The sequence below is a fragment of the Lithobates pipiens genome, unplaced genomic scaffold (assembly GCF_037356315.1).
Source record: "Lithobates pipiens isolate NorthernLeopardFrog02 unplaced genomic scaffold, aLitPip1_a1.2 Scaffold_51, whole genome shotgun sequence".
Lineage (NCBI taxonomy): Eukaryota > Metazoa > Chordata > Amphibia > Anura > Ranidae > Lithobates > Lithobates pipiens.
The window spans coordinates 4830023-4844360 of record NW_027507874.1 but is presented as its reverse complement, the minus strand read 5'-3'; the positions used below and the strand labels follow the sequence as shown (position 1 = coordinate 4844360).

Genomic DNA, 14338 nt, shown 5'->3' with positions numbered 1-14338 from the left:
CTGCTTTACTTCCGGGCTTGTGCGTTTCACGGCGGCCCCGAGGCACTTCCTGATAGCTATAGCGACGCTCAGCTGGGAGAACGCAAGAGATGCTAGGGCGATTGAGTGCAGTCCGACGCATGTCCCATATGATTAGGGCGGCGGCCATCTTCTTGTTGTTTGCTTATTGAGCTTTTTATGACAGCTTACTTTATTTATAGCAAACAGAATGACGTGTGTGTATGTGTCTTCTTTTTTAACAGGTTATTAAGAATTGTCAGACAGAAAAGTACTGTCCATGTACTGCTGTGGCTGTGTTGGGGTGGGGCGGCCATTTTGTTGTAGCCAAAGTAGCCTCTAAGCAATTTTAGAGAGAACAAAAATGTTCCCACATAAGATTATACATTATGTGAATTTAATGTCATTTATGCGTTTTATTTACCTGGGTCCAAAATCATTGCAACTTCTGCAGGGAGCCCTAAGTTTGCCGCCTCATCCCTTTAAAACCAAACACAGGTTCTGTGGCTGATTAAGGTGGTAATTAAACTCACTTGGTGCCTTATTTGCACTAAATTAGGCTCAGAACTTGTGTAATTCATATGTGTTTGTGTTTAAAGGGGTGAGTTGGCAACCCTAGCCCCGGAGCCCCTATTGTGGATGCGATGTTAGCAGAGTAGCAGAGGACTCAGAGTAGGAAGACGAGGGAAGGGTGGAGGAGCTGGGACAGCACAGAATAGTTGGACACTTCCAGAAGAGTGTTGTTGCAGTACCTCCAAGAGCCGTGATTGTACATCCTGGGGAAAGCCTTGTTCTGTCCACCTGCAGAGGGTCTTGCTGCGCGCTCAGGTCATGGCCTTTTAGCTAGTGGCATGCAATTACTGTTGTCACTGCTTTGCCTGTTGCTGACCTGGATTGCTTGACACTGCTACTGTCGCCATCTCTTTTTTCTTGCCTACAGCCTGCCTGAAGCTCTGTCTGGATACCAACTACTCTTTTGCTTGACTCGACCTTTGCTTGGAATGGATACTGACTTCCTTCTTGTCTGCTTCAAGTTATGTTTGGATACAGACTACTCTCACCTACTGCCTGCCCTAAACTCTGATTGGATACAATTTTCTTGTCTGCTGCCTACCGCAACCTCTGTTTGGATACTGACTAATCTCTTGCCTGCTTCGACCTCTGCTTGAATACCAACTACTTTCTTGCCTGCCGCCTGCGTCAACCTCCGATTAGATAATGACTACTACATTAGCTCCCACTTGCCTTGACCTCTGCTTGGGTACTGACTACTCTCTTGTTTGCCTCAACCTCTGTTTGGACACATGCTGCTCTTTTGTTTGCTTAGACCCCTTCTTTCTTGTCTGCGTCTGTTTGGATACTGACTACATTCTTGCCTGCCTCAACTTATATTTGGATACAGACAACTCTCTTGCCCACACTGACCACTGATTGAATATCGACTGCTCTCACCTGCTGCCTGCCTCAACCCCTGATTGGATACTATTTTCTTGCCTACTGCCTACCTCAAACTCTGTTTAGATACTGACTAATTTCTTGCCTGCCTGGAGCTCTGCATAGATACCAACTACTTTTTTGCCTGCTGCCTGCCTCAACCTATGATTGGATAATGACTACTATCTTGGCTTCCACCTGCCTCTACATCTTTTTGGATACTGACTATTCTCTTGCCTGCCTCTTGTCCCGAACCTTCGCCTATATTCTGACATCCTCAAACTCTGTTTAGATACTGACTAATCTCTTGCCTGCCTGGAGCTCTGCATAGATACCAACTACTTTCTTGCCTGCTGCCTGGTTCAACCTCTGATTGGATAATGACTACTATCTTGGCTTCCACCTGCCTCAACCACTGCTTGGATACAGACTACTCTCTTGCTTGCCTCAACCTCTTTTGCTTGCCTTGACCCCTTATTTCTTGCCTGCCACCTGCCTCAACTTATATTTGGATACTGACTTGCCCACCCTGACCTCTGATTGGATACCGACTATTTTCTTGCCTGCTGCCTTCCTCAACCACTGTTTAGATAACGACTAATCTCTTGCCTTCCTTGAGCCCTGTTTAGATGTCAACTACTTTCTGCCAGCTGTCTGCCTCAACCTCTGATTGAATAATGACTAAGTTGGCTTACATCTGCCTCAAGCTCTGTTTGGATACCAACTACTCTCTTGCTTGCCTCAACCTCTTCTTTTTTGCCTGCTGTCTGCCTCAACCATTGTTTGGACACTGACTACATTCTTGCCTGCCACCTGCCTCGACTTATATTTGGATACGACTATTCCCTTGCTTGCCTCAACCTCTATTTGGATACAGGCTGCTCTTTTGCTTGCGTTGACCCCTTCTTTCTTGTCTGCCACCTGACTCAATCTTTGTTTTGATACGACTACATTCTTGCATGCCACCTGCTTCAACTTATATTTGGATACCGACAACTCTCTTGCCCACCCTGACCACTAATTGGATATTGACTGCTCTCACCAGCTGCCTGTCTCAACCTCTGATTGAATGCCGACTATTTTGTTGCCTGCTGCCACCTTGACTTCTGTTTAGAGACCGGCTAATCTCTTGTTCCCATTGATCTCTGCTTAGATACCAACTATTTTCTTGCCAGCTGTCTGCTTCAACCTCTGATTGAATGACTACTATTTTGGCTTCCACCTGCCTCGACCTTTTCTTGGATACCGACTATTCTCTTACATACCGCTTGTCTCGACCTTCGTCTATATTCTGACATCCTGGTACTTCCACCCTGTCTCCACAACATGGCCATTCTGTAACCGGGACCCCTTTGTTAGGTGAATCTGAGGGTCATGACCTGGCATCGGCTTTCATCAAAGTAGCCCGGTAGCCATTAGGGTCACTTGTCCATCACTCCTTGCTGGGCGCTCTGGTGAAGACCAAGTTGTCACTCTGGGCCTTGCGTGAGCCTGTGTCACCTGTAGTAAGAAGGCTATTATATGCCAGGAGGGAGGGGACTGTGCTAGGGTATTTACTCTTCCTGGAGTAGTCAAATTTCTAGCAAGTTCAGAGACACATTGTAAGTGAATAAAAATGTAATTATGGGAAACACTGCAAGTAGGCACATAAAATATTTGATTTTTTTTGTGCTTTTATCTAATTTTTTTAAGTTAAGTCACTTTAAATTCAGGAGCTCAGTCCACCTCTACTTTTAATCCTGGCCCTTTGAAAGCTATTATTCTCCACCCCCCTCTGGCCTTACATGTCCTCTCTGTGGCCAGAGGAAACAAACTGGAGAAGTCAAACCCTGCTGACTCTCACTTCCGCCATGTCTTCAGTCACAGTGAACCTGGAACAATGATGATGTCACTATCAGGGACAAAGTGCCCCCCTGCCGCAAAGCATGTTGAGAGCATGTGGCCTGGTATGGTTCAGGGGGGGGGGGGGGGGCGGGCGCTTGCTCATCCCACCCCTTTGCCTGCCTGACAGGCTGCATGCTCTGATAAAGGTCTAATTTTATGGATTTGGGGGTGGGAAGGCCCACACCATTTTTTTGTTTAATTTTGGCATGGGGTTCCCTTCACACAGAATTCAGATAGTTTGATCATTTTTCAAATTGTTCCAAATTTTATAAACAAATAAACTAAACTAACCGATTTCAACAAAATTCATTACTACTGTCATTCGGAGATTCGGGTGTATCCGAATCTCCAAATGACAGTAGCAATGAATTTTGTTTAGTTACATGGCCAAGTGATTCACATTTCCACCTAGAGTCATTGGTTTAAATCCCAACCACAGCACTACCTGCCTGGAGTTTGCATGTTCTCCCCGTGCTTGCGTAGGTTTCCTCCAGGTACTCCGGTTTCCTCCCATACTCCAAAGACAAGGTAAATTGGTTCCCATCTAAATTTGCCACTGTATGTGTATGTATGAATGTGAGTTAGGGACCATAGATTGTAAACTCCTTGAGGGCAGGAACTGATGTGAATGTATAATACATATATGTAAAGCACTGCGTATATTGAGGGCGCTATTTAAGTACTTGTAATAAATAAAGATTTTTTTTATGTGGACCGAAAAAGGTTGAGAATGGTTAGGGGTGAGGCTTAGCATCAGGAGAGTGGTTTCCAAGATGCTTATAAGCTACAGGACATTCTCGCTTGTTATGTGACCCTAACCCGTGACAACGTTGGACAAGTAGGTGGAGGATCACAAAATGGAAAAACTATGCTGAAATACAACAAATGGGAAAACATGCAAGTTTTTATTTATTAACAGTAAAATTAAGAACAAAATTATTTTTACAATACATTTCCAGATGAAGAGTCTGTTTTAGTTCCAATAAACATTAAGTTAAAGGAGAGGAATAAAATGTAATTCCAGTCTTGAAGCACCAGACCAACTCAAATGGCTTTTTCCACTACCAGGCCAACCCCCACGGTAGGATCTCCAGTCCTCCTACAAGGCCATGATGAATGTGTTCCTGTCTAATGGCTGTTACCATTTATTTACTATAATATATAGAGAATTCATCTGTCAGGGCTGGGCTCAGCCCTTCCTTCTCTGAGCTGGCCACTCAGCTGTCGGCTAATTGCCAGCTCCTCTCCCACTCCACAGTTACTCAGCTGTTGATATCCTGCTTTGCAGTCCTGCCTACTTAGGCCATCATGTCTAGAGGAGCTCCAACTTCACCTTGGTCACATCACAAGAAACTATCTCCTGCGTTCCTGTTTAAAGACTGGCTTTGCTGACATCCCTTTTGGCTCCAGATCCTGCTTGCTGTTCCACTACTTTGATCCCTGACTTCTGGCTTGGCTGACTATCCATTCTGATTACTGAACTTTGGCTATGTTTTGACTACGTTTGTTCGTTTTACTTTTATTATTAAACAAGTGTGATTTAAAGTGGTTGTAAACTCTCCCCCACAACTTTGTCCCATGTAAATCAGCATAAAAAATCCTAACGAACACTGCTTGTAGATATCTCCTTACTTGCTTGGTATTGTTGTAATCCTTTTTGTTCTTTAGAATGACGTCACTGAGCATGCCCGGATGTTTCCTGATTTACGGCACACTCTGTGTACTTTGTCTGTCTATTATCAAGACTTCCTATGGCACACAACTCTGAAATCCCAGGAGACTGCAGAATCAATCAGAGCTTCCTCCTATACCCCCATGTAACCATGTGACATCACATGTAGTGTAAACCAGGGCATGGACGGCATTACTGCAGTCTTATCAGCTAAAGCTGATAAGACTGACAAAGGCAAACACTAGATAATCGGCACAAGTAAATACTATGAAATAAAACAAGTCAGCTATGAACAGGGAAGCAGGGTTGCCATAGAAATGTTGGATTGAGAAGGAGGCTTGGTTAACAGTACAGGAAGTGCTCAATGGAAGGGCAGAAATACTATGGACTTCTTTAAACGGTAATATGCGATTTGGGCTTGATTACAGTGGCTATAGTTTGATAATTACTTATTATAATGGACTAAATGAAAAGAAGCTTCAGAGTGGGAGAGTTTACTTCCTCTTTAACTGTACTTCTGTCTCGGTCTGATTTCATGGTTTCTGACACCATCACTGGGAGAATGGCTTGGCTTTGTGATGGCTCTGGCATTTGGGACACAATGGCAAAGGTATGTGCTGCTGCGAGGATTCTAAGAAGCCAGCGTGTGATTCTTCTGGCCAGCAAAGACAAATCCAATATGTCTATTGGGGGTGGGGTTGGCCTTTAAACTGTTAGGGTACTCTCTGGTTATGATGGCTTATAGATGAAATCTTACAAGCTCAATGTCAGGCAGTTAGTATCGGCACCGATAACGATACTAGTATCAATATCAGTGCAACCCTTGTGCAAACCCAGCCTGAGAAAATTTTCCACATAAATACAACATTTGTCCTATGTTACTTGTTCAATGAGAACACAATTTCCACACTCCTTACAGTAATCTCCTCTAAAAATCTTTCTACTTTCAGACAATGTAGATTTTAATTAAAATGATGGTCCACTTGAAGAAGCAAAAAGACTACTTTAAGAATGAGCACCTTTACACTGGTAAACCAATTTGTTTGCAGTCCATTACCAGATAAAATAACCAGCGTCTGGATGCACCATCAGATATCACAGCTCATGGAGGAACAGAAAAAGCTCATACAAAGAAATTCAAGGTGCAGCTTCAGGCTCCAGTGGATCCTCATCTGCTATCAACCACTGGGAGTGCATGCAGGGAGAAGGCTTGTCTCAGTTTCATAGAAATCAATAAGGAAAGAAAGGAAATCCTGAGTCACACATCACATGAAACCCTCATACAAAGAGTAAAAGCAGCCCCAGCCTAGTCAAGCCATGTCACTGACATGTTTTGCCCACGGGGCTTAGTCATGGGGAAAAACATCAGGGACATAGCCTGGACAGAGTGTCGGCTGAGGCTGCTTCTACCCTTCATAAATGCCAATGCGGCTGCCATCTCGGATGTGGTCTTTTTTGCCCTGCTAGAAATGATTTTGGTTAAAAACACCCCCACCATTTGGACAAGAAATTGACTTTTCACCAGCGTGCTTTATCTGGTGGTAGAGAAGGGAGGGTTTCCACGTGAAGCACTTTCCACACTCAGAGCAGGAATAAGGCTTTTCCCCCGTGTGAATCCTTTGATGCCTCACCAGATTGGACCTCTTTGCAAAGGATTTCCCGCAGTCCAAACAAGAATAAGGCTTTTCTCCTGTGTGTATTTTCTGATGGGTGACCAGATAAGACTTGTCATTGAAACGCTTCCCACATACAGGACACGAATGCGGCTTTTCCCCCGTGTGTATCCTCCGGTGAGTCACAAGGTGGGACGTCTGTGTGAAACATTTGCCGCATTCGGTACACTCAAACTTCTTTGAACCAGTCTGGGTTCTTCGATGTAAATTAACCTTTTCCCTCTGAGGTAAGTATCTGTTGTATTCGGAAATTGGGAACATTTCGCTCCCACTTCGAGCTGTATGGTGGGCGATGGGGTGTGGCTGATCGAAAAAGTACATCCCATGTGTAGAAGGACCGGATGATAGATTGTTGCTGTGATATGCTGGATGAAGAATCGGGTTAAAGGGATTATCCACTGGAAATTCCTCTGAGAAGTCATCATCGTCTATTTCACTATCCAGACATATAACGGAGTGGTTCTCCACTTTATTCCCATTACACTGTCCATCTTGAAGGGAAAGAATAGCTTAGTTTCAGTGAGCACATATTATCAGTTTGTCATTTATTTTAATTTCCCATTTTTTTTTAAGTACAATTTTTTTTTTTTTACGCTTTCTCCTTTCAATTTCTTTCCTCTCCTTAAAGCACATATGTCAAACACAAGGCCCATGGGCCAAATCAGGGCCGCCAGGCCTTGTCACGCGGCCCTTGCGCCCAGTTTTGCAGCTCAAACATGGTGGAACTCCATTTTGCCACCTCCAGCTCTAACACTCGGCTTCCTATTGTCAATTGTACACATAGAAGTATTCTGTGTTTACAGGGGAGAGGTGTGCTCTCAGAGGCTCCTGGATCTAACAGATCCCCACCTGCCCTGCACTCAGAGCAGGGACAGATCACCAGAATCTGAGGGAGAGAACAATCTCCCTGCAAGGCGAGGCAGAGCCACCAACACAAGGAGGTACTAGAGCTGAATTCACAACTAGTAGAGCCACATACACAGGGGTGTACTAGAGCTTGGCCAGGTAGGAGACAGTAAAGATGCAAGGAAACTTTGAGGGGGGCTGGGGTTGCACATTGTACATGGTGTGCCCCTGAACTCTGCACTCTGTATGTAATGCACTCCTGAACTCTGCACATAGCGCACTCCTAAACTCTGCACTCAGTACACAGCGCACCTCTAAACCCTGCACTCTGTAAACCGCGTACTCCTGAACTCTGCACTCTGTATGTAGCATACTCCTGAACTTTGCACTCAGTACATAGCGTACGCATGAACGCTGCACTCTGTATGTAGAGCACCCCTAAACCCTGCACTCTGTACATAGGCAGCCCTGAGCTCTACACACTGTGTATAGGGCATCCCTAGAACTGCACCCTGTACCTAGCACACCCCTGAACCCTGCACTTTGTACATAATCCACCCCTGAACTCTGCACTCTGTACGTAACGCACTCCTGAACCCTGCACCTAGCACACCTACAACCGGCCTTTTGAGGGCAACTATACTGCTGATGCAGCCCGCTATGACATCGAGTTTAACACCCCTGCCTTAAACCCTCCTCCTCTCTGAAGCAAGAACCTCCCCTCCCCTTTTTCTTTATTTACATTTTTTTTTTCACATTTTCGAAGTGCCCCCCTCTTTGCATAGGCAAAATTATGTGCTGTGCTCCCGAAACCTCCTGGGCTATGCATGAAGCGTATCCCAGGAGGCATCGCTTCTATTCATGGAAGCAGGAGGAGGGTGGACCTGGCAGGGTGTCATCATGGGGCAGTTGCCTGAGGCCAGAAGAGACAGCCTCCTCCTGATGACATAATGGAAGAAGATGGCGGCAAGGGACCCGGGTGGTGGGAGCGAAGGAGCAGAGTGCAGCAGGACAGCTACATTTGCTTAGTAAATAGTATGTAATTTGAACACAACATAAGATTAGTTAACAGAAGATTAGAAAAAACAGAAAACAGAGACTGAGTAAGCAATAAGCAAATACCTGTTAATATACACTATATTAACAAAAGTATTGGGACACCTGCCTTTACACACACATGAACTTTAATAGCATCGCAGTCTTAGTCTGTAGGGTTACATACAGAGACAGTTTAGGCAACTGTGTGCTCCCAACCTCATAGTAATAGTTTGGGAAAGACCCTTTTCTGTTCCAGCATGACTATACCCTGTGCAGAAAGCTAGCTTCATGAAGACATGGTTTAATGAGTTTGGTGTGGAGGAACTTGCCTTGCTCCTACAAGACCTCATTTGTATTATGGAGTTCAGTTTTGGGCACCAGTTCTCAAAAAGGATATCTGGGAACTGGAGAAAGTGCAGAGAAGGGCAACCAAACTGATAAAAGGCATGGAGGAGCTCAGCTATGAGGAAAGATTAGAGGAACTGAATTTATTCTCTAGAAAAGAAGATTATGAGGCAATATGACCCCAAACTCGCTTATCCATGTCTTTATGGACCTTCCTTTGTGCACTGATCCAAATCATTTGGTGGATGAGGGATTATGGTGTGAGGTTGTTTTTCAGGTGTTGGGCTTGTGTCACGAGGATCCTGCCAGCAGTGGTCAGTCCGGACCTTCCGCCGCGCGTCCGCGCCTTGCTTGTTCGTGCGCTGGTGCAGGTGCGCGCGGTCGTGCGTGTGTGCGCTCGTTGGCGCCAGGCGGGCTATTTAACTCAGTTGGTCACATCCAGTTCTTGCTGTCTGATCTACAGCGTGCGAGTACCCTGATTCTGAGAACCTGCCTTCTGTGACCTGTTGACCCGGCTTGTTTACCTACTACTGCTGCTATCCGCCTGCATCTGACCCCCGGCCTGTCTGACTTCCCCTCTGCTTGATCCTTCAGTGCTTTTGCTGCCTGCCCGTTTACCGACCCGGCTCGTCCGACCATCCACCTGCTTGATCCTTGGTACCTCCGCTGACCGCCTGACCTCCGACCCGGCTTGTCTGACTGCTTTGCTTCCAGCCTCCTGTTCCGGTGCCGTCTGCTGCCTTACCTCCAGTAGTGGTTCCAGCACCTGCCTGAAGTCCTGCCTCTGCCAGAGTTCCTGCATTGGTGTCCTGGTCCAGCCTCTCCGCCTGCCGCTCTGCTGATCCTGTTTCCCTCCGATTCCAGACATTCCCTGATCCAGCTGTTGATCCTGCCGGACACTCGTGCCACTCTTGACTCTTGTGTTACCTGTATACACTACCAGGGCCCTTGAGTCGGAGCCGCAAGAGAGGTCTCCTCCTGCAAGTCGGGCTCTACCACCAGGTACGTGACAGCTTGGCTCCTTAGTTTTAGTGAAGGGAACTCTTAAGGCATCAGCATACCAAGACCTTTTGGACAATTTCATACTCCCAACTTTGTGGGAACAGTTTGGGGATGGCCCCTTCCTGTTCCAACATGACTGCACACCAGTGCACAAAGCAAGGTCCATAAAGACATGGATAAGACAGTTTGGGGTGGAGGAACTTGACTGGCTTGCACAGAGTCCTGACCTAAACTCGAAAGAACACCTTTGACATGAATTAGTGCACAGACTGCGAACCAGGCCCTCTCATCCACATCAGTGCCTGACCTCACAAATGCGCTTCTGGAAGAATGGTCAAACATTCCCATAGACACACTCCTAAACTTTGTAGGCAGCCTTCCCAGAAGAGTTGAAGCTGTTATAGCTGCCAAGGGTTGGCCAACTCAATATGGAATCCTACGGACTAAGACTGGGATGCTATTAAAGTTAATTTGCGTGTAAATGTTGAAGATCAAACAGGGGCCAATATGGCAGCTTCCTTAGCTATAAAGGAAAGGAAGGTTTAGTTCTGCTTTAATGCAGACAGGACTAAGGTGTTGGTCCCCTTGCAACTTGAGACATCACTGGTTACCTCAGCAAATGCTAAATGCCAACCACCAGTGCTGTTCTGTAAGTAAATCCAGAAGAGCAGAGACCTTCCTCCTATTAGCTTCATTCACTTTCTTACCTTTGGTTGGCTCTGTAGGAAGTTCTTTTTCTTTAGAAGACTCATAATCCCTCCCGTACATTCGCTCATCGTATATATCTTCAACTTTGATGACAATAACATCATCGTCATCATTATCATCATCATCATCGTCGTCATCATCATCCTAGATGGAATAATAGTTTGCAAAATTACCACAGTGGCTGTGCAAGTCACACGGTATACATTCACTTTATCATCTCAAAAGGACTTACATAATAATCGGGGGGATTGTTGTAATCCTCCTTTATGGTATTCTGGGAATACAGAGGGCTGGGAGATCTCTCTGGGGGATTTCTGTTACCGGATCCATCTGTAGGCAACAAACACACTGACTGAATACATTGTTTCTATGTCTTTATATCAGAGGATTTGTGTATGTAGGTGGATCCTCAATACTCTTCTCCTCCTTTACAAGAAATGAAAGTCTCCTCTTACCCGGTGATGTGAGGGGCAGCTGGTTCTCCATCATGACGTCCTTGTAGAGATCCTTGTGTCCTTCTATATACTCCCACTCCTCCATGGAGAAATAGACAGTGACATCCTGACACCTTATAGGAACCTGACATACACAATGATACAGTCACCATCCAGACACATCCCTTGTCTGAATACTGGATAACCCCTTGGGATGGAGCGCTCCTTCATCAGTACTTCTAATCAGTGTCCGTCTAAGTTATAGGAGGGGTACTTTTAGTTCTCCCATAAAGAGGAGTGTTTTTCTCCCATGGTTGAGAAGTGGGATCTTTCCTTCTTTGATTAGTGTAGGACCCACTGAAAATGGGGTACTTTGACGCTGTAGCAGGCTTAAGCACTGTATGGCCATATGGTGTGACCAAATCCCCATATTTCCTCATCTAATCATGGTCAGGTGCTTTAAATAGCCTTGTATGATTTAAATTAAATTTTTGTATGTGTGTGCTATAATCTTTTGTTCTGTTACTGGAAAATGTCAAGAATTCCCGGCAACGCTCACCTCTCCTGTCAGCAGCTCAATCATCTTCTGGGTGATTTCTAGAATCTTCTTGTTGTCTTTCTCTGGGGTCAATGAGGGAGGTGGAGGCTCCATGAGATGTGGGTTTTTGTGCCATCCCTCTAAATGTTGAGGATTACTGCTATTGAGAAGAGATACCTGTTCACCAGGTTTCTTCAGAGGTCCAAAATACTTAAAAAAAATAAAAAAGGTAATTAATAAATAAACTGCAACATCCCCATTGCTTACTCACCTATCCAACCAGGTCTGTTTTATTACCAGAAATAAGTCCTAGAATTCTCTTCATCTCTCTAGTCAGATCTATATTTCTTTTAAGTCTATTGAGGGACACAAGGATTTTTATAATGTGTGATTATATGGCCACCTACAGGAAGATTGGACACTAGCAAACAAACGTCTGCCACCAAAGACCAAGTTGTCTCTGGCTTCGTGACTCAGAAGTCCTGCTCTGTATGATTCTCATGACAAATGCAAGCCTTCTGAGCTGGAGAGGAGTCCTGAGTACCTTATCGGCACATCATCCCCCTTCCATTCTCACAAGGTTGAGTTTTTTGTTGCCTTCTATTAGGCGCTACTCATCCAAAATTTCCTGAGCTGGAAGCTTTATCCTGTAAGGAACTTATTCTGGTCTAACAGAAGGACAAAGTGGTGTTACATTTGTCTTGAGGCTCAGAACCTTCCTACTAAGGTTAGTTTCAGGCTTTGACCTCAACCAGGACATCCTTCTTTTGTCCCTTTCTCCAGCTCACCAGATGGAGATATCCTCCATTACCTAAATGTAGCTTGGGATGGAAAAGTTTACCTATTTTCAGAAGGACTGACTCTCTCTGATTCCCATACCAAAGACGGCGGCGGCAGCACCTGAGAGTCGAAGGACAGATCGGCTTTGGGTGCGCTGGACAGGTAAGTGTCCATATTTTAAAAGTCAGTAGCTGCAGTATTTGTAGCTGCTGACTTTAAAAAAAAATGGAGGAACTTCCACTTTAATAGAGATAAGAGTGATGTCATGTGACCTCCCAGAATCCTCCGTACCTCTCCGGTCAGGTCTGTATTTTATTAATAGAGATAAGAGTGATGTAATGAGACCTCCCAGAATCCTCCTCACCTCTCCGGTCAGGTCTGTGGTTTATTAGTAGAGATAAGAGTGATGTCATGTGACCTCCCAGAATCCTCCTCACCTCTCCGCTCAGCTCTGCGTTTTATTAAAGCGGTTGTATACGGTTTAGGAGATATTCACCTTGCTGGAATGGAGAACTTCCACGCACATGCGCGGGAGTGATGTCATCGCGGCCCCGGCCACTCACAGTGCCAGATCCGCAAACCCCCGGAAGAAACGCAGAGGGAAAAATGTCAGCTCCCTTGGCGGTGAACGGGATGCGATGCCGAAGCTTCGCTTTAAGGTCAATATTTCATAAAGAGCTAGTATGCAATGCATACTAGCAATGCATACTAGCTCATTATGCCTTTGCCTCACATTTTTTTTTTCCCGGGTATACAACCGCTTTAATATAGATAACAGTGATGTCACGTGACCTCCCAGACTCCTCCTCACCTCCCCGGTCAGGTCTGTTTTATTAATAGAGATGAGAGTGATGTCATGTGACTTCCCAGAATCCTCCTCACCTCCCCGGTCAGGTCAGGTCTGTGTTTTATTAATATAGATAAGAGTGATGTCATGTGACCTCCCAGAATCCTCCTCACCTCTCCGGTCAGCAGGTAAATGATCTCCAGGGTGAGGTTTAATATCTTCTCTGTCATGTGAATCCGCTCCTTCTCCATCCTCAGTGATGAACCTTTTAATGGACTCCGTTCCTCAGGGGTGGGGCCAACCATGGTGAAACCGACCTCTGCAATTGGAAGAGCACATTTCGGAAAAACACAGGAAAAGGCCAATTATATGTCACTTCTGTGTCATGTGACCTTTCAACGTGAATAAATAGGAAGCCCCCAAGCTGCCCCACATGAATTCTATGCCCAGCTCTGTTACTGGGTACATAACAACTCAACTTTATGTACTGAGAACAATAAAAGCAGTTCTCAGGAGCGTCCACTTTCTACATTGTGGCATAATAATCCCTGTAACAGTGATAATATACAGCCCAAGCCCGAGTAATAATAATAAATAGAATATGGTCACTGTCATACATTGTTAGCTGTAACCAGCTGCCTGTCTCCCCTCTATCTTCATCATTCTCCTCCAGCACCGGAAGCTTCCCTCTCACTTCCGCCCTGTGGTTCCAGCACTTCCGCAATGTGCGTTCCACGGCCGCACAACGACTTCCTGGTTGCCATAGAGACGTCTTCTACGGGAAATAATCTACTTTATACAGCTGGTGTTTTTTTTTTTGTCAGATTGTTTTGACTGAGTTTAGGTGACCTAGATTACATGTTTTCTGACGAATGTGTCCTCACTTTATAGTAGAAGCCGCCATTTTATTGTAGTTCATAAAATTCGTTCTCTGGATTGTATTTTTTTTCTGCTTAAAACTTTGCTGCGGTTTGGTAATGAGATGTAGAGCGATTCTAACTAATTATCGCTAGGTCAAAACAAAGAATTGGAGAAAACTATTTAAATGTGAAGCACGGCGGCCATTTTGTTGTAGCCATATGGAGAGGACAGAAATTAGCAGCAACAGTTGTCTAGGGGGAGATGGATGATTGGGAGGGTTGTGCCCAGTGAGCAGTAGAGATTATTTGTTCTAAGTGTGGTAGAGGGAAGGGATCCCAG

The 14338-nt window shown here is 45.2% G+C and overlaps 2 protein-coding genes across 3 annotated transcripts in view; both read right to left on the bottom strand.

Moving 5' to 3' along the window:
* Window positions 1-14338, bottom strand: part of LOC143957109 (uncharacterized) — a 135893-nt gene that overhangs the window by 101969 nt on the left and 19586 nt on the right. The window lies entirely within an intron of this gene.
* LOC143957129 (uncharacterized) lies at window positions 4202-13911 on the bottom strand. Of its 2 annotated transcripts, XR_013270058.1 has the most exons (8): window positions 13756-13911; window positions 13312-13457; window positions 11593-11781; window positions 11055-11178; window positions 10832-10929; window positions 10599-10743; window positions 4798-7151; window positions 4202-4766 (listed from the first exon to the last, which is right to left on the bottom strand). XR_013270058.1 is itself a non-coding variant. In XM_077467281.1 (7 exons), exons 2-7 carry the CDS (start codon window positions 13441-13443, stop codon window positions 6451-6453), a joined length of 1389 nt encoding a protein of 462 aa, XP_077323407.1. In that variant the 5' UTR covers window positions 13444-13457; window positions 13756-13911; the 3' UTR covers window positions 4202-6450. The 2 variants fall into 2 exon arrangements, 1 of the variants encoding a protein (XP_077323407.1); XM_077467281.1 differs by having other exon boundaries at window positions 4202-7151.

What these genes read in the sequence shown, in the direction of transcription:
- LOC143957129 (XM_077467281.1), bottom strand. Translation starts at nt 13,443, where the DNA reads ATGGTTGGCCCCACCCCTGAGGAACGGAGTCCATTAAAAGGTTCATCA. An exon ending in TTTACCTGCTGACCGGAGAG is followed by an intron (nt 11,782 to 13,311) that starts GTGAGGAGGATT and finishes ATTTTTTTTAAG; the next exon opens with TATTTTGGACCTCTGAAGAA. An exon ending in GCTGCCCCTCACATCACCGG is followed by an intron (nt 10,930 to 11,054) that starts GTAAGAGGAGAC and finishes TGTTGCCTACAG; the next exon opens with ATGGATCCGGTAACAGAAAT.